The 19,068-nt window shown below is 41.7% G+C and overlaps 1 protein-coding gene across 2 annotated transcripts in view; it reads right to left on the minus strand.

The window, feature by feature from the left end:
- The window catches only part of LARP1B (La ribonucleoprotein 1B), a 34,375-nt gene extending 19,863 nt beyond the window's left edge, over positions 1-14,512 (minus strand). Inside the window, exons 1-4 of one of the 2 annotated variants that reach the window (XM_072861537.1) lie at positions 13,802-14,512; positions 5,737-5,798; positions 4,593-4,652; positions 740-908 (exon numbers count right to left, since the gene is read on the minus strand). In XM_072861537.1, the coding sequence (XP_072717638.1) occupies positions 740-908; positions 4,593-4,652; positions 5,737-5,798; positions 13,802-14,078 (568 nt within the window). In that variant the 5' untranslated portion in view covers positions 14,079-14,512. The remainder of the gene's footprint in view (positions 1-739; positions 909-4,592; positions 4,653-5,736; positions 5,799-13,801) is intronic. The other variant, XM_072861538.1, reaches the window with a different exon arrangement.
- Positions 14,513-19,068: the final 4,556 nt, after the last annotated feature.

A 19,068-nucleotide genomic window follows, 5' to 3' on the forward strand; every position in this document is an offset into this window, starting at 1 on the left:
AAAATGGGTTATCCACACTGGGGGGGAGGGAATAGGTTGTACCTGTGGAATGCTTTCCTTTAGATTTCCACTTAGACTGAAAAAATTAAAAGCAATAAAGGACTTGTTTTTAAATATATACATAGGAAGATTAACAGATCTAAACAGCAAAGGTCTTTAGGATCTGAAGAAATACCAGCAGGGAAGCAAGAAAAAAAAGCAGCTGATGGCAGCAATATCTTAAAACTCTCTCAGCTGTTTCTCTGTCTACTGATGAAATGAGATAGAGGTTTGCTTCCTAATTTTAATGTAACAGATTGGATCAAAAGGAAATTAATAACCTGGTTTAGTTTTCAAGTGATCACTTCAAGGTGTAAGCTAATAGTAAAACATGAAAATTGAAGTCTTAGTATATATATAGTAACATAGACACACATAGTGCTATCTATTTAGGGAAATAAAGATATGAGAGACAGTGATGGTTTGTATAGCCATGCTAAAATTTTCCAGAAATTGTCAGAGCTCCGTGGACCATCAGTAGGACATGAGCTGCTTTTTCCCCAGAATTCCTATTTGACTAAACAGAACACTCCAAAACCTGAGAAAGGAAGCCTGTTTTAAGCTTCCTAGCAGAAAGCAATATATCCTGTTATCACCTAGAAAATGCAAAACATAAAAAGTTTCATCAAGTCATTCAACTGGAATTAATGTAACTGTATCAATGGTGACTTACTGCATTATACATAGTGCCCAGACCGACCTTTTTTCCTTTGGTTATTAGTTTGAGCTTCATCTTCACTAATATTATCTCCTGGACCATCTGGCTTTGCCTCCGGGTTGTCCTTGATTCCATTATTGCTTTTTTGATCAGATTTCTCCTCCTTTTCTCTTCTGTTTGTTGGCTTCTTACTGTGACTTACAGTCTTACACTGCAAGAGATACTGGTAATTATTTCTGACAGTACAGCTGTTGATAGCAAAGGGTATAAATTTCCTTTACCTATTAAAATTCCTTTATTATTACCTGTTCTCAACCTCTTCAGTAGGGTGAGTTTTAAGAACTGTGTTGTTTTGTAAAGTCTCCTTTTAAATAGTTCTATTTTCTGCTAACTTGGCAAGACTATAAAAAGAATTTTTAGACTAAGGGAGTTTTTGTTTGTTTTTTAACTGAAGATGTAGAATTGTGGAGTGCACAACAATCATGTTTCAATAGCTCAGAATTGAAATTTATTTTATAGGAAAGAAAGAAATATTACTCACCAGTACCTACTGTTCAGACTGATTACCTTTAAAAAGCTGTGCTTACAGAATACTGAATGGTAAATCAGAAATTCCCATGATGCTGCACAGTCTCACAGCAGGCCAAATGTTCATGTAAACTATAAGGAGCCATAGGTCTTAACTCTGACAATTCTGTTGCACTAAATCAGAACATGAACCAAAGATCAGAGGATGTGGAGGTGGACGATTACAGATTTATTTTTTCCCACATTAGAATACGGCATTTACTGGGAACTGCGTGCCTTTGAGTAGTGCCAGCATCCTGCAGATCATCACTTCTTTCAAAGGTTTAAAAGAAAGCAAAATGAACAGTATTTTAGCAAATAGTGCAAAGTTTAATTTTTCCCCGGTACCACTACAGCCTGGGGGATGAAGGGATTGAGAGCAGCCCTGCAGAGAAGGACTTGGGGGTACTGGTGGATGAAAAGCTGGACATGAGCCAGCAATGTGCACTCACAGCCCAGAAAGCCAACCATATCCTGGGCTAGATCACAAGAAACATGGCCAGCAGGTCGAGGGAGGTGATTCTGTCCCTCTACTCCGCTCTGGTGAGACCTCACCTGAAGTTCTGCATCCAGCTCTGGAGCCCTCAGCACAGGAAAGACATGGACCTGTTGGAGCGGGTCCAGAGGAGGGCCATGAAAATGATCAGAGGGATGGAGCACCTCTCCTATGAGGACAGGCTGAGAGAGTTGGGGTTGTTCAGCCTGGAGAAGAGAAGGCTCCAGGGAGACCTTATTACAGCCTTTCAATACTTAAAGAGGGCTTATAAGAAAGATGGGGACAGACTTTTTAGTAGGGCCTGTAACAATAGGACAAGGGGCAATTGTTGTAAACTAGAGGAGGGTAGATTCAGGCTAGATAGAAGGAAGAAATTTTTTTACAATGAGGGTGGTGAAACACTGGCACAGGTTGCCCAGAGAGGTGGCAGATGCCCCATCCCTGGAAACATTCAAGGTCAGGTTGGACGGGGCTCTGAGCAACCTGATCTAGTTGATGTCCCTGCTCATTGCAGGGGGGTTGGACAAGATGACCTTTAAAGGTCCCTTCCAACCCAGATGACCCTATGATTGGATATAATATCTACCTGCAAAATTAAGCTTCACAGACATTTCCGTCAAACAGAAAGAATACTCCTATGTTGCGGAGATAGCTTTGAACCTGCTGGAGTACATACAGTAGATACTGCAGTACCAAGCAGTAATGAATTTGAATGCAAAGCCTTCCCTCAGACAAATCAATTGAGATTAAATACGAACTAAATGTTATTTGGTTTAACAGACACTACATGAATTTGTGTACTAAAATTCTCACATACTTAAGCCAGCAAAAGGTTAATTAGCATCTCTGCAATACAATCTAGACCATCTGGTAAACCAAAAAATTTAAAAAAATATTCTTAAAGCACAATATTTCAGACAGAAAACATAAAATGTGTATATTCTTATGAAACACTACATACGTATCTCTCAGCCACTCTGATTAGTACTGTACAGACATCATTAATCATATCAAAATTTGACATAATAACCAAGCAGATGCTAAAGACCTGCAGTACTAAAGAGAATGCAAAAGATGGGTGCATGTTTTCTTAAGTCACTAAAATCAGTATTTCCAAAAAAAGAAGAGATGCTAAAATAAGCATATTGCAGACTTAGTCACAAATCAACATTAGCATTTACAAGTATTATTGAAGAATATAAAATTTAATCCTTTCAATGCTATTCAATCTCTCAGATCTAAGATCAGCAGACCCTCTCCTTTTCTGAGCAACAGGACATGGTAGAAAAAAAATCATTATTCTTGGACACAGAGTTTCTCTGCACTGTCTCTCATGTATTACAACAGTAGCCTCTGAAAAGTTACAAACAAGAAGTTTTGCATAGTGGAACCAACCACACAATCTTCAAGAACAGCATTTTTGAGTTATTAGACTGTAGCAAATGAAGAGGCTGTGCATCTGAGGTATAAAAAGCACAGGTGAAATTATTTCTAATCTTATGAGTAACTAAGGAAGGAGTTTGATGCACCGCTGAGAGTTATACACCTCTAATGCCACCAGACAAAGTAGCAGCTTTAGGAAGCAAGTCATGTATCCTTCATGATATTGTTAAATATATCACCACTGTCCCCTTCTGAAGTGGTAGTCTCTTCTGTTCACAACATCTCAGCAACTGACAGGAATACTGATGATGGAGAATCTTATAAATACTTTAAAAAAAAAAGTCAAATCAAGGATCCTGTATAAATCCTAAACCACAATGGGATGTATGCACACACTAAAGTATTCTAACTGGTATGTGAGCAACTGAACGAGCATTAATTTACTGGCATATGATCTATTCAGGTTTTAAAGATTCTTCTAGCAATCTCAAATATTTTCTTTGAGATCCTGTAGAACAAGCTACTAGAGGAGGCAAATTCTACCTAGCAGTAAACATAATGTTGCATCAAATCTACAGAGATCTATAATTTTGACCTGCAACACTAAAAGCCTGGTTAGATAGCTGAAAATGTTTTGTTGCTGACATAAACAACAAAGTTAATGACAATCAGTTGAGGGAGAAGAGAGGGTGTTAGAAACTGAGCCTGCAGGACAAATGATTCATGCCAAACTATCTTAATACTCTCTTTCAGTTTTCATTTGGACACTTTCAATTATACAGTGCACATTGTTGAACCCAAGTCTTCTGGTTTCCCTCACCAAGAAAACAGTAAAAGCATCACAGGGGTGCTGCAGAACTCAAGCAAAGAGTGAAATGGCACCTCATAGCTTGCGATAATCTGTGCTCTGTTCTTGCTTTAAATAGCATAAAAGAGGTGTAAAATATATTATGCACTTATCACTTGAGATAAAGCAAAAGGAAGATAATTTGACGGAACAGATAACTAAAAATCCAGCAAGGGGAAAATATATCAGAGGAATAGGGCAAGGATAACTAAGCTGTCCTAAGACAACCTGCACAAAGCATTCTGAGCCACAAGGGAGGGCAGCATCCCCAAAGGCCTTCTCATCTGTGCATAAACTTCCCAACGAGTAGAAAAGGGAAATACAAGTTTTAAAATGGTGGAGTAAATATGGCGCGTTTTTAGCTACGTGGCCATGGCACACCACTAACGATAAATGGAGTGTATGCATGTGGGCTTGTGAAGGGTTCAGAAATTCCAGTGCCAGTGCAGACAGTTAAGCACAGACCAGTATCCTGAATTATTGACAAAATTTCTGCTGAAACCCTACAACTCCCAAAGCGCATTCTGGGGGCAACGGTACTAAGCAGAGAAGTCAATATGGTTTTTAAAAAAATAATACTGAAGATAACAAAGGATACTTACTTCATTGTTTGCTATTTCACTTGGTGTTGGCCAGTTTGTGATATCATCAAAATCATCAGCCTGCAAAGATGACAAATGGTTTATACTACTTCCTAGATTTAGTCCTTTTTAATACATGGAAGACATCAGTCATGACTCAGATGGCCAGACTACCCTTTGAGCAGAACTGTTAGAAGTGGTAACTTTTAAAAACTGAGAAATACAACAGAAAACACACACACAACTTTTGAAAACACAATATGATCAATTGTAGAAACAACTATTAATTGCAGTTACATCCAAATCAAGGTCCAATACGCCTTAGCTTGTAATTAGTGTAACTGCCTAAAGAATGCCTTCATGAAGAATATTTTAAGTGGGCACAGCCAAAAAAAGATAGCAAGCAAGCAAAATTTTCTACATTCTATTATAAAAGAAAGAGGGCTTAGGACTTTTGAGCACACATAAAACAACTGTCAGATGAAATATTGTCTTACACTTAGCTTCCTATGTGATTTAAAGGTATCTACTGCTTAAAAGTCTCTTAGCTTCTGGAAGACCTTTGAGCACAGGTATTATTCAACCTAAAAAGGAGTGGCTGTACAAAATTTCAGAAACTTAATTTTTCAATAAAAGGATTCAGTGCCTCCTGTTGTCATAATGATAATTTTATAACAGCACATAAAGCACACACATCACATAATATGCAAAAAGGATTTCCAAAACCAATCTAGCACCGCTTGTGCTCAAGTGATGTTGTTTCTTTGCAGACCCTTCACATTTTTATAGAATCCCATTGCTTTTTTAAACAAAAGTGCCTTTCCTTATCCCTCATACATACACCACTTTAGCATCCCTTCTAATTTTAAATTTCCCTTCCTTTTTTACTTTTCTCTGTCTTCAAAACTAACCGTTATCAAGGTGGAACATAACACTTCCGGTTGTAACTTCAAAATACCTTGCTACCTTCTTATTTTAGTAATATCAGCTATTTACCATATTGACTATTTACAGCCAGAAATAGTAATTTGAAATTATTTCATTTTCCTACCATATTATCAGCTGAGCTAAATGCCAGTTTAGATTAACAGGTTAGATTAACTGGGACTTCTAACACAATCAGTCCAGTAACTCATAGCTAAATGTCCTTCTTGCAAATACAAACCTTGCTGCATTTCCTTGTCCTGGGTTTCGCTGCTTTTATAACTTTAGTGGAATTTTGTAGTTCTGAAAAGGAAGAAAAATATTTTCAGGTGAAGAATTAGACTGCACTTTAAAAGAGTAAGGACTCTTTAACAACTCCGTTTAACTATCATACTACACCAAAGTTTTTTTGAGGCCTTGGTATGGAATTCAATGAACACTTCCATAAAGTAACTGATAGCACATGACATTGAAAAAGTCCCATTCATAATGAGTGTAAAGAATCTTGAAAACCAGGTGTACAGGATACTGTATAAGACAGTATTTAAGCATTTGCTCAGCTATAAGGTCAAGACTATCTCAAAACACTGGTATTTTAACCTAAGAAGCAGCAAAGAAGATGAGCCCCTGAAACACATTTAAAAAGTTACCCTATTAGAAGCTACATTTATAAGACGGAATTAATTTACAAAATCTATCATTATGCAAGCATGGAAAAAACAGAAGCAATTACATATTCACAAATTCCTAGTAATTTCCTTTTATAAGCAATTACTCAAATGCCAAATAAAATTTAGCCATATTGCTCATAATCAAGCCAGAGCAATGAAAAAAAAATATAAGGAAAGGTGAAAAGAGAAAATTACTATAAAAACTACATTAAGACTAATAAATTTTAATGCCCAAATTACACAATGGATATGTTTATGATAAATATGAGCATTTGCAACGAAGCTGACACTCATACATTTTCAGAACCATCCTGAGTCAAGACCTAAACTTTATAATAATGATCCCATCTCATCTCCTGAGCAAGAGACTCGCTTCTACCAGTAATGTCTGCCAGGGATGAATATAATGCTTGGAAATTACTCTCTCTCTCATATATGGCAACATTATTGGGCCTAACCTAATCTAGGATCAATCACCTACATTAAAAATCCTAGATCCTAATCTAGGATCAATCACCTACATTTAAAAAAAAAGTCTATTTAAACTTACTACAACTTTTAATACATGTGCAATTACAGTTCTGTATATCAATCTGATTTTCTTATTCTGTGCAATTTTTCCCTACCCATCTCAATTGTGTTCTGCTTTTTGCGTTGGGAATTCAGGGGAAAAAACCCACTGGTATCAGGCCATTTTTCTTGGGGATTAGAATTGAGACAGAGGAAACCACCTCTTAACTTCTGTTAAGCCCAGGGCCTGTTCTCCCAATGCGTATTTTCCCATAGAGAAGCAGTCACAACCTTTCCTTGAAAAGTATTCAGTATTTTATTGCAAGACAAGCTTGAAACATCAAACATGACTGAAATCACCAGTGGATTATTATTTCATACGGGGATAACATCACCTCCTCAACCCTTATCTCTTTTCCATCCAGTGACTAATCTTCCTTATCGCAGCTTCACACTGGGAACCCCACCCTCGTGCCCCAGTGACTCCGAAAACCCTCTCTGTCTGCTTCCTGGAATATACCGTGAACGTTAGAAGCATAAACTAATGTATACTCCGTATTCCGCTGTAAATTATGTTCATACTGCTACATACAACTTGCACATCGCACAAGACGTGAAGTCAGTGAATCCTGATCGGCCTTTGACCTTGGCAACACCACTTACCAGCAGGTTTTCTCCCCTCTCCTACAGATCTGCTTTTTAAAACAAAGACAAAACACACATAACACACCCAAACTGCCTCTTTCTTGTTATTCAGCCTCAATTAACTTTAGACTGAGAGCTTTCAGCAACACACAGTGACTGTGTAATCCTAATTTTTACTTGTCATTCAATAGTAAACTAATGGCCCTTTACAAAACAAGACAAACAGCTGGAGAGGTGGAGCAGCAAACAAATTTGTAATTTTCTCCAGCAAAACTGCCAATTATCTGTAAAGGTAAGCTGACCGGCCACAGCATTTGTCCTCCAGCAGGCTGTAAACGCACATCTCTCTTTAGCTGTTCAATTACCTTACTGAAGCCCTTTTTCCATCTCACAGCACTTTTACTTAAATTGCTGCTGAAGGACTGCTCTGCCAGAACTTCTACTCTGTGTGTCACCAGGGCGTAGCAAGGGATTCAAAAATAAAAGACTCAATGTCGCCGCACTATCTTAGTCATGGGATATTATTCCAGGTGGCAGGAGACGCTATCTGAATCGAGTAGAATGAGACCCAACTCGTTTTAAGGAATCTCTCTTATCTGTATGTAGTAATCCAAGACTTGGAAGATGCATTTGCACACTAAATGAAAAGAAAATTAAAATTAGGCAACACACCGCCTAGTCGACGATGCCCTTTCTGAACTCAAAGGCCTGAGATCTCACCACGCTCCATACTTCCCTACCCAAAAACAACTCCACAGAGTTTCTGGTCCTCCCAGAAGAGCCACACTCAAAACCAAATTTAACTGATCTTTCCTGACCGGCTTTCTGGGGCTTATCGTGTGGGAGTTGGATTTTAGTGTGAAGCATGAAAGGGAAGATAAAGGGGAAGGGGCAAAAAAAAAAAAAAAGAGGGTGGGAGAGTAAAAGAACAAAACATCAGATCACTTAAAGGTTTTACCCAGGTCACATCTGTTATGTTACAAACAGGCCTAGAGCTGCTGTTCAGGCAAAACTTCCTCTAGAGTGCATTTAGAGAAAAGCTCTATGCTTAACATTACCCCGGTGTTTGGTTTCAACATCACATAACAGTGCCGAATACCCAGAAATGGCAGCTTTAGTACACTGCTCCGGCAGAACCCAACAAGCCCTCACGAATAATGTTACAATAACAATAATGCTTATTGTTAATTCCAACCTAATGTTACAATAACAATAATGTTTATTGTTAATTCCAACCTAACTGTATTAAAATGGCTTATTCAGTCATATGCTACAAGGTAACCTGTTCAGTAACAGCATGCTGTGTTGATAAAAGAATTTAGCTATCTTCAATTACTTTACTTGCTGGGTTTCAGCTGAGTTTTGAGGGGGTGGAGAAAAAATTAAAATCAAGGATGAGGAAGTTTAATTGCCAATAATCATCTTCCAATCACTAAACTCCATCCAGTAAAGACGCCATGCACGTGAAAACATAAATCAGCCTTCAAAGCTATTTTTATTATGGTTCTTCCAAGTCTCTTAATACACCACATCTTCTGCAGAAAATATCTCATGTTAGGAACATGGATGTGCGAACACGCCAAGCGCAGTATGTCAAGATACACGGGATGACAGTTCTGAAAAATGAAAGACGAATTTTGGAACCAGCAAAACAGCAGCAATCCTCTGGGACAACCGTAACAGAAAAGGAAAAGCAGACTGGATGCTGTGCAGAGATAAGAGAAGCAAAGTTTGTACTTAATGATGTATCACCAAAGTACCACTGATTACAAGACAAATTACGTTTTCAGCAGTAGTACTTCAGAATGGATGGTTTGAAGCTCTGCAAATAACTAGTCAGCAAGTAATTTTTTCCTGACAGAAGGGGAAGGATGATATTGCCAATTTCTTCTGAAAGCAAAGTCTATTACTAAAAGGCGGAACACATTCTGATTTTGATACAAACACAGTTTATGCTGTAAGGATTTCTAGCCAATATTCAAGTTTTATTTTTACTTAGACTGCACGTGTATCGCCTTCAGTGAAGGAACAACATTGCATAAATACCAGAAGTGCTTTGGGTGGCAGCTGAAATCACCCAGCAGAACAGCTCTTCAAAACTTCAGTGGAACACGTTTGTTGAACTTGTACAACATTTTTCTTTCAATGCTCAGTTTGAAACTTCACAGGATAATACATTTTTAAGAAAGGTAAGCTATACTTAAATCTATTGTTTTAACAGATAAATGTGAAAGTCTTGCAAATGTGACAAAACAATCCCTTGGAGTACATAATAATTTAAATCTAGAGCATGGATTTAGATCCAAGATTCTGGGAAATTTAAAAAAAAAAAACAACAAACCCAGTAATTACAGTAACATCCTTTCCTACAATAGTTCTAGCATTTTATAGCAAAACGACATTAGATTGACCTTCTTCACGCTATTTGAACAACTAAGCAAGGCAGCAAGTTAGGACACCTGCATCCTTCCACCTGTTTACATTCAAAACCAGTCAGTTTTTCAATACAACAAGCAATAGGGAAAAAAATTCCCAGTACACGATTAACCATTATACTCTTTATTTTCCTTGCATTTCACTTCTCATCTCAAGTTTTTCTTAGCTGCTTCATAGAAAGCTGCAACCTGTGACTCAATTTCTACAAAAACGTTCATGGTCTAAAGGGAGCGCATGCTAGAGCACAGCAAGCCAGCGCTGTCTCTTAGACTCTAGGCAGCAGGATGGATTTCTCTCCATAACAGGTCTCCAGTTTAGCAACAACAACAACAAAAAGCTCTACCATACAAAATTACATATGTTGTTATATACAACTAAAATACAGACAGCAGGTTTGTAAAGATAGCGTTTGTAATCCCTTCAGGGCTGGGGTAATTGTCAATGTTGTACCTTCTGATAATTCTTAAAATAATTTTTAAAAGCTGCTATTTAAACACTCAGTGAATTCATAAGAACTAATGATAATATCGGCCTTAGATACCCAAAAAAATTTGATAATCAGATGATGTACCCATTTACTAATCAAAAGCTTGCTATTCCTAGTAGCATGGTATACCTTTACTACACTGTACTTTTACAACTGTCTGTTTGCTAACAGACTAAAACAAATTAATTTATACAATAGCACTACAGTGAACTGGTTCCGCTACCAAAATATCAATCAGATAAAAGGTGTTCTTTGATGCCCAGAAATAAATGCAATGAAGAAAGACAAACTGAGCACAATATAAAAGACTGAATTGTGCAGTTATTTTAATTAACTACATCATTCAAGCACACTAGGAAGCAAACCCACTTCAACCACTTCTGCACTGAATACTTTAATAAATTTAATTAATAATTTTTGAATAATTATCTAATGAATCATTAGAGACCCACATCAGCTATACAAATCACATGAAGACTAGAGAACTTGTCATTCGGACTCCCTTTTGCAAGCTTACAAAAAGGGCAGCACTTCAGGTTTCATCAAACGAAGAGGTGGGAGAACTTTCGTAATAAAATTATTTCAACAACTCCATCCTGGGCAAATTGTTTATAAGGAGGAAGGGTAACTAGCCTCTTCTGCGAGAGCCCAGCTCTGAGGGGTAGCTGAGGAAAAACAAGACTCAGAGGAAAGACAAGGAATACAGGACTAACGCGGGGTTGCTCCGCAGCTTCCGTACAGACACATCTTGTTGTCTCAATTTAAAAAAAGCTTATCTTGAGATTATATAGGACTTCTTCCTTGCAACCGTTCCTCTCCTCTTACTCATAGAGCTTCAGCCTGAAGAACTGAAGACTTAACTGCAATCTATCGGCTGGGCACTACAAGAGGAGAAAGACACACTGCGGAAGCACCTTTCATCATTTGACAGCCCTTGCTAAAGCTAAGTCGCTGTGTTCACAATCACCAGGATTAGACAGACGCCCATTAATTTCATTAGCAATTTCACACTGCTGCAAGTCTTCCTCCATGAGTTAAATGCAGATTAGGATGTAAAAGTAGCTGTATAATTCTGAAATTATTCTGTTTAAAAGAAAAGTTTAATAAAAGGCTTAGTCAGAAACAATGAACTGTGGTAACAAACATACCATGAAAAATTCAAATATGTTTACATTAGGTGTTTGGTTTACTATAACATGATTAAAACCTACCAACACATCTGAGACAAAAAAATAATAGGTCACAGTAACAACGCTTTGACTAAATTCTTTCCCCAGGAATTTTAAGCCTTTTACATTACTTTTTTCCTTCCAGTGTTGGGTGACTTTAACAGTTTCTTTCAGTAACGAGAGTCAGGTTTGCCTCTATTCCAAACTAATACCACACCAAATGGAAGTCAAAAGACGACAGACTAGGGTCGATTTTCTCAAGTGTGTAACTATCACTGAACATACCATACGTGCACGTCTTTGGGAAACTTTCAACAAATTAAGCCAGGATCAACAAGTCGAACAGGATTCAGTCACTACTTTGATGTGAGATTCTTTTACGTTTTATTATCCTCTTTACGGATAGTTTTACATTCCATCCCAGTAGTATTTCTGCTCATCTACTTATTATTTCACATGACTAATTTCCATACTACTACATTCATAAGGGCCTAGCGTGACTGATTTTCCTTTGCCAACACGCAATTAGTTACTTCAAAATACATCCCTTGCTGCAGATGGAGGCACATGGCAATTCCTTCCTTCAAACAGCCAGGAAAGATCAGTTGCTTTGTCTTTTACAAGGGAGAGAGTGGTGGCTCTTTCATGGTGCTTTCGGTGGTGGCCAAACCAAAACACGCACTCTGGTATGTGTTCCTCACCGATGCCATTACCAGCAACAGCGACTCCCATATTTGCTAAACTATACACTTGCCACTGAAAAAGACGTTGCGGTGCAACTACTCAGCTTAATATTAATTTGATAAAGGGTAAGCACAACTTCTATACAGAAGAAAAAGAATCTAAAGTTCTCTGAAATCATCAAATTAAGCATATAACGTGCACAGCATATGAACTCACTGCCTCCTTTCTCCTTCCTTCAACAACTATTTGTGTGTTTTATCTTAAGCTGAAAAGTAAACTTTACAGAAGGTGAAGCACGAGGTGCTCATGCAACCAAATAAGTTTTCCCAACGCTTCTGATGTACCATTATTATTACTGCCACTGCAAGCCAAACGTGTGACAAGTTCTCTTTCATGTATGGACAAGACCACAAGGTGCTGCCTAGCAAGCTGGATTGTAGAAGCTAGGCATAAATAGGTATTTACAAGTGCGTCAGTACACGCAAACAAAACAGCTGAAATGATAAAGACGACTCTATATGTTGCCGAAAGGTTTGATCTTCAGCTAAGTAGAGATTTTGCGGTCTGGAGAACTCTTTCCTCTGCTTGCACGACCTGTATGCTTGAAACTATAAATTATGTCTTTCTCTTTGTGAAGGAAGTACATATTTAATTCCAGCATAAAAGCGACTGTCAGATCACAAAAAGGTTTGTCAGGTGCCTTCAGGAGCAAGTGCTGAGATTGAAATTCTCAGGAAACACAGGTTGAAATACGTATTTTGAGGTCAGCGGTTTACTTCCAGCCAAGAACAATACTTCAAGAAGCTGCTAACTTCTAGGAACGCTTTGCTAGCCTAAGCATAAAGCCTGGCAATTTCAAGTCAGGTCTTCAACGTCCAACTTTGTAAAGCCATCTGCCTGTTTAGTCGGTATGGAGCCTATAAAGTAGCTTTATCTCGCATGTAGCGATCAAAGGCCAAAAAATTATGCTCTCGCTCTCGCTCCCTCTCCTTCCACATAAACAGTTTGAACCCTGCGAGCAAGCAAACTGACTGCTTTTGTTCACATTTGAAGCCTCTGCAATCCAAATCTTCTGGAAAGCAAAACCAAGTAACAGATCGTACAGAGGGCCTCACTATATAATTAGGCAAAAGAGACCTGCGGTAAAGCAAACGGGATTTGGCAATATTTCTAAGGAAAAGCAAAGCAAGACAAGTAGCTTGCCGGCCCTTTTTGCCAGTACCAGAGCCCAGCGCCATGCGGGGCTCGCCGGAGGTCACACTCCCCCCCCCCCCCCCCCCAGGCCGGGGGTGACCATTTGGACCCCCGGGAGGCTGCAGCCGGCGCAGCGGCTCCCTCACCCTAACCGTGTCCCCGTGTCTGTCCCCCCACGCCGAGCCGCCCCGTCCCTCCCCCGCCGCCCCGAGCCGGGCGAAGGCGGCGGCCGGACCCCCCCTCCCCTCGCTCGCTTCCCTCCTCTGCCCATGTATGTCAAAAGCCAGAGCGCCCGGCTCGGCTCCCGCGGAGCTGAACCGCCGGCCGACCCGCACCCGGGCCCGGCTCCGGCAGCGCGCTGCCCGCCCGGGGAGCGGGGAGGAACACGCGCGTTTCGTTTCTAAAAAAAAAACCCCAAGCAAAACCAGAAAACCACCGCCACACGCCAGCCAGCACCCGGCCCGCCCGCCGCCCCCCACCCCGGGCCCGGGCCCGTTCCGGCCGCCGCACCTGGGTCCTGCGGGACGAGCGGCCCGTCCGCCGCGGGCGGGGAGGGGCTGTCCCGCGCGGGTCTGCGCCTCGTCCACGGGTTCTCCTTGGGCGGCGGGGCTTCCACCGCCGGCCGCCGCCGGCCGTCCTCCTCCGCGGCCTCCTCCCCGCAGGGCGAGCCGAGCTCCGGCCGCCGGGGCTCCTCCGAGTCCCGGGGCCGGCCGACCGCCGGGCCGCCGGCCTCAGCGCCCCAGCCCCGCCGCTCGGCGGGCGCCGCCGACACCTGCGCCGCGGACATGCCCTGCCGCCCGCCGCGAGGGGCCGCCAGCCGGGGCGGCCGCGGGGAAGCCAAGGCGGGGGGCCCGCCTCCTCCCCTCGCCACCGCCCCGCCCCGCCCCGCCGGCCGGGGCTCCGGGAGGTCCCCTGGTCAGCTCCCCCGGCCGGGCCGGGCCGGGCCGGGACGCAACGGAACGCAACGGAACGCAACGCCGCTTAGCTCCCTCCTTCCCCTCAGCCGCTCATTCAGCGAGCGCCTCCCGCAGCGCAACGCCTTCCCCGCGCTGCCGCGAGGGGTGAGGGAAGAGGCGATGCAGACCGGCCCGCCGCCGCCGCCGCCGCCTCCGGAGGGACGGCAGGCGCTCCCGGCCCCGGCGCGGCTCGGCCCGGCCCAGCCCTGCCCGCGTGGAGGGGGGTGCGCGGGCGGCGGCCGCCGTAGCAGCCGGGCGGAGGGGAGGGGCGGGGCTTGGGGGCACTCCTGTGCGTTATGACCTCACAGCGGCCGGGCTCGAGCACGGCGGCGCGAGTCTCCCCTCCTCCCCCCCACCCCCCCGCGGAAGCGGCGGCTCCGCTCTCCCCCTCGCAACCGCGCCGGCCTTCGGAAAGCAGCCGCTTCGGCAGCGTCCCCAGCGCGCCCCCAGGCAGGGGGTTCCCTGGCGCAGAGCTTTGCGATTTACTTCAGCACCGCCGCTAGCAGCACACGCCGTTCTGAGCTTGCAGTAACGAGCGTGCGATAATTAAAAAGCAAACCAAGTCCACCTCGGTGCCCCAGCGGGGTGCGATGCCGAGCGGGCAGTCACCTCAGGGCGCCCAGAACCAAGCCCACTCGCACACCGCACCCCCGGAAACACACGCTAAGCAATTCGTCACTCCTCGCTGCTGCTAAAAAAAAAAAATAATAATAATAAATAAATCACCCAACAGCTGCTTTAAAGTGAGGGCGGGGCTCAGTTTTGAAAACCTAATTAGAATCAGTGATAATTTTTTTTTTTTTCAATGTCAAGTCTACTTTGAAACAGGCAGCAGCCTGAGTGGAAGGCTGAACTGAAACACGGGCGAAGACAGCAGGCAACGCAGAATGCGAAAGCACAGGATACAGCAGCTGCTGTGTTCCTGCTCTCCTCTACAGACGTACCCCGTTAAAGATGGTTTAAGCTCTCAAGTAATGCTTACTGGACGTTCCGTGTTTATAGGTCTTTCCCATGACTTGTACAATACAACGAGGGTCTCAAAATACAGTGGGAGAAGGAACACGTTTCGTTGAAGCGAAGTGGACTTCTCTGGTTCGGCACTTCCAGGGGCACAGCCTAGAGAACCTGTTCAACAGGCACGCGAGAACATGCGTGGGTCCAAGTAGCAAGGGAATCGCGCATCATTTAAGCGTTGCAACAGACAGGTACCCTTGCTATCGTACCATGTCTCTACCTTTCTGCCAAAGATCTCCCAGAAATCATCTTGCAATAGCACGTGTGCACTTGCGCCATGCTTGCTGGATTCGTTAGGAGGTTATACCCGCACTTCTGCAACTGCATCATCCCAGAAGCACTATGGTCACAGAATGAGGAAAGCCACTGTGGCACAAAATTAATCACCTCTTTCCCTTTTTTCAGCCTCTCAGTGCTCCGTAATTCTTCGTTACACCTTAAGACACCCTTTCCTCTCCAATTTCTTGCGTTCAGTCTCTCAAGCAACAGATGTAGGGCTTGGTCCTGTTTCACTTCCTTTCTTATGTCTTCCAAAAGATAGCCAATATCTCTTTAATGAACTAAGCAAATTCTTAAATAAAGCTAGTAAAATATTTTTTTAAATATTTAAATCACAATTAACCAGATTTCCAGTGTTTTGCTGCAGCAAAATGTATTCCGTTCAGGGTAACATTATTCTCTGCTTTACTGAGATTGTATGCAGTTTTACCCCTTCATCAGAAAAAAAACCCACAAACCCACCAAAAAGCACATAAACCCCCACCATAGCTCACACTTCTTCATGCACCGAGGCATTTCTAGGATTACTCTGGGACTGTGGGTACAGTAGCAGCTCAAAAGAAGAGAGGCCATCTTCTACAACTATCCCGACCTGCAGAAGCGGCTTGCGGATGCCTCCCTCCCAAGCAGAGTGCCACTTAGTCAGGTGTGATGGGATCAGATCACCTGGTAGAAGCCCAGCTCTACCTCAAAGAACCACCCCCCCCAGGTGCTTGCTGCTTTGTTCAAGATATTTGCAAATTAATGACCTTTTGTGGTAAAGGCTTGAAATTAAAACATCTACCACGATTGTTTTATGCTACTATAAGCAAACCACATAGGTACCTTAATGCATGTTTCTGTAACTGTAGATTTAAGCTCCAACCATTGGTAATAAGGGACGAGTTTTTCTTTTCTCAAATAGACAAAAAAATTTACTATTGCTTCTAAGCACTTTTTGTACAAAAAGTGACACATATTCTTTCTTCATTTTAAATTTATACCAAGAAAGGAAAAAAAAAGGTAGAATGATTAAAATTAAAGCAAATCTTCAAACTCTTAGAAGCATTTTTCTTTGCAACTAAGAACTCGATTTTTCCAGATGCAATAAATTACCAATCAAGGCCATGCCAGTTGCATATTGCAGTGACAAATTTATTTGAAATGGAGGAAAGCATTCTTACTGAATAATTTTGACAAAGGGCAATATCTGTATACGTTTACATCTACATTCCTGAAAACAGGAGTATCAGTCACGCTACCCATTCAAAACAATTTTGCCATCTTTTATTTGGTTTCCCAAACTCAGAAGTTAAGCAGAAGTTAGAGTGATCTGAAAGTACAGAGGCCCTACCTAAGTCACTGGTAAGAAGGGGATTAACCTCCCGTTTCTTCTTTTTCTCATACAAGTGTTAGAAGATAAGGAAGCAGATGTGCAGGCTAGCCAGGACTTCAGGAACACTGCAATACTGCTGTGCAGGAACCTGAATAGACCAGGAAAAAAGCAGGAAAACGATTAAGAGTTAACTGGGGTGGGGAGCAAAAAACCAGTAAAGGTGACCAGTAACGTGGCAGCTTGACAAGTTTTTGTACATACTTGTTTTGCTAACTTTGTGGTAGTAGAAGGCTTACGGTATACTTTATTGGATGGACTGGGCCTGAAGAGTATATAAAAGGCTTTTACAGCTGCCTAAGACTCCTCCTTCACTCTTTGTCCACTTTGTATCATCCCTCTTGTTACTTTCTAGCAGGGCAAGTCAGACTTCCTTGGCAAAACTCACAGTATGGTTTCCTTTAAGAGCACAGTATTTAAAATACTCATATTTGAATAAGAGGCTGATTTATACGGCATAAAACCAGGAGAATAACAATCGTTACGAGCTACTTTACATTTTAAAGCTGATGTTTTATCTTGTGTAGAAGCATCCAAGCGCACCAGGAAACACTGCAAATTACAGGATTGCGTAATATAGTAGCATTTTACTCGTAATAGTTTTTCATGAGAAATTACATGCCTACAGACTACACCAACCTCCTTTCAATACTGTACAACTTATCATTACAGCCAAGCTGACAGAGAACCTGACAGTTTAAGATAAACAAACTTCCCTGCCCAACCAACCGTAATTAAGATCAACATTTTAAAAAAAGCGACACAAGACAGAAACAGTTAAGATAAATAAAAAAAAATATTAACTGCCTCAAAATGTTAGCAGCTACCAAGCAAAAACAGCATTCCGAGGATCCAAGGATCTTCACTTTCTAATCTACTATTTAAAGAGTATCTAATCTACTATTTAAAGAGTATCCATGTATACGACATTCCAGTAAGAAAAAGCAACAAGACTCCATTCCTTTACATAATGGTACCTGTTGGCAGACTTGCTAGAGTAATACAACACAAGTGATCTATCCTTGCTAAAATAAATTGCTGAGCGGTCACTTTTGAGGGGGATTGTTTTTCAGATTTGGGGAAAAAAAATGACAAAAAGCTCCATTTGACAATGATTAGATGCATTCTGTTCTAGACAGCGATCAGCACTTAGGTGCCAGGAGAGAAACATGTAAACAAAATGCTAAAAAAAATTACCTGGGTTACTCACAGATAACACACCAGAGCTAAGCTCTCATTCCGTCCTGAGCCTTTCCTTTCAAATGCAGACAAAACGTACTACCCACTCTATTTGTCCTCCTCATGTTTTGTCAGTACTAGTATGCAGAGGTGTTACCACGGCCTTCACTTTTCAGACAGCGTAATTGAGCACCAAAATAAAATTGATTGCATCTTGGTAGCTGGGTACAACTGGCAGGCTTCAGTCAGAATGACTGCTCCAATTCCACAGTCAGCCACAACAATTTTCCAATACTTTTTTTTTGCATATAAACATCCTCAAGACTCAACGATGCACCTGCCAGTAACATTGAACAGATAGCTGTAAAAGTGGCTTTTCAGCTAGCGTGTGATATTCCCATTTACATGACAGACTGCTGCAGAAGATGAAAGAGCCTCCTCTTCTCCTGGGAGCAGCACTCCAAAACCCTACCACCACCTTCCCACCTTGCAAGAGCAACCATCAACAGCAAGGGTGATTTTTTCAATTACTGCTGGACAGTCCTACAATGTGCTCTGAGTTTATTATGGTACAACACACCCTTGCTTGGAACACAGCAGCAAGCAGGAAGAAGTTGTACAGATTTTGGACCCTTTTAAAACTAGAAGGGATTTTAAGTAAGTCCTGGAAATTCTAGCACAATGAAGCCACTGAAAAGAAAAGTATAAAATTGGAATCACGACCATATCTTAATTAGATGATACAAGCTTATTTTTTTTACTAGATACTGCAAGTAGAAAAACATGAAAGCAGCACCACTTTTTGTTACGTGAAGTTTTATCTTGTACTGTAGATTAACTACTCTTCTTGTGCTACAGTACTAGTAGGAACAAAAAGGATTACAGGATGGCAGTGATATGCATTTTGAATTTCTGTTACCAAGAAAGAAAACAACTCACATCTAACTGTTTTTTTAGGATTTTTATTGAAAAACATT

Source organism: Ciconia boyciana, chromosome 5 (assembly GCF_034638445.1).
Source record: "Ciconia boyciana chromosome 5, ASM3463844v1, whole genome shotgun sequence".
NCBI lineage: Eukaryota > Metazoa > Chordata > Aves > Ciconiiformes > Ciconiidae > Ciconia > Ciconia boyciana.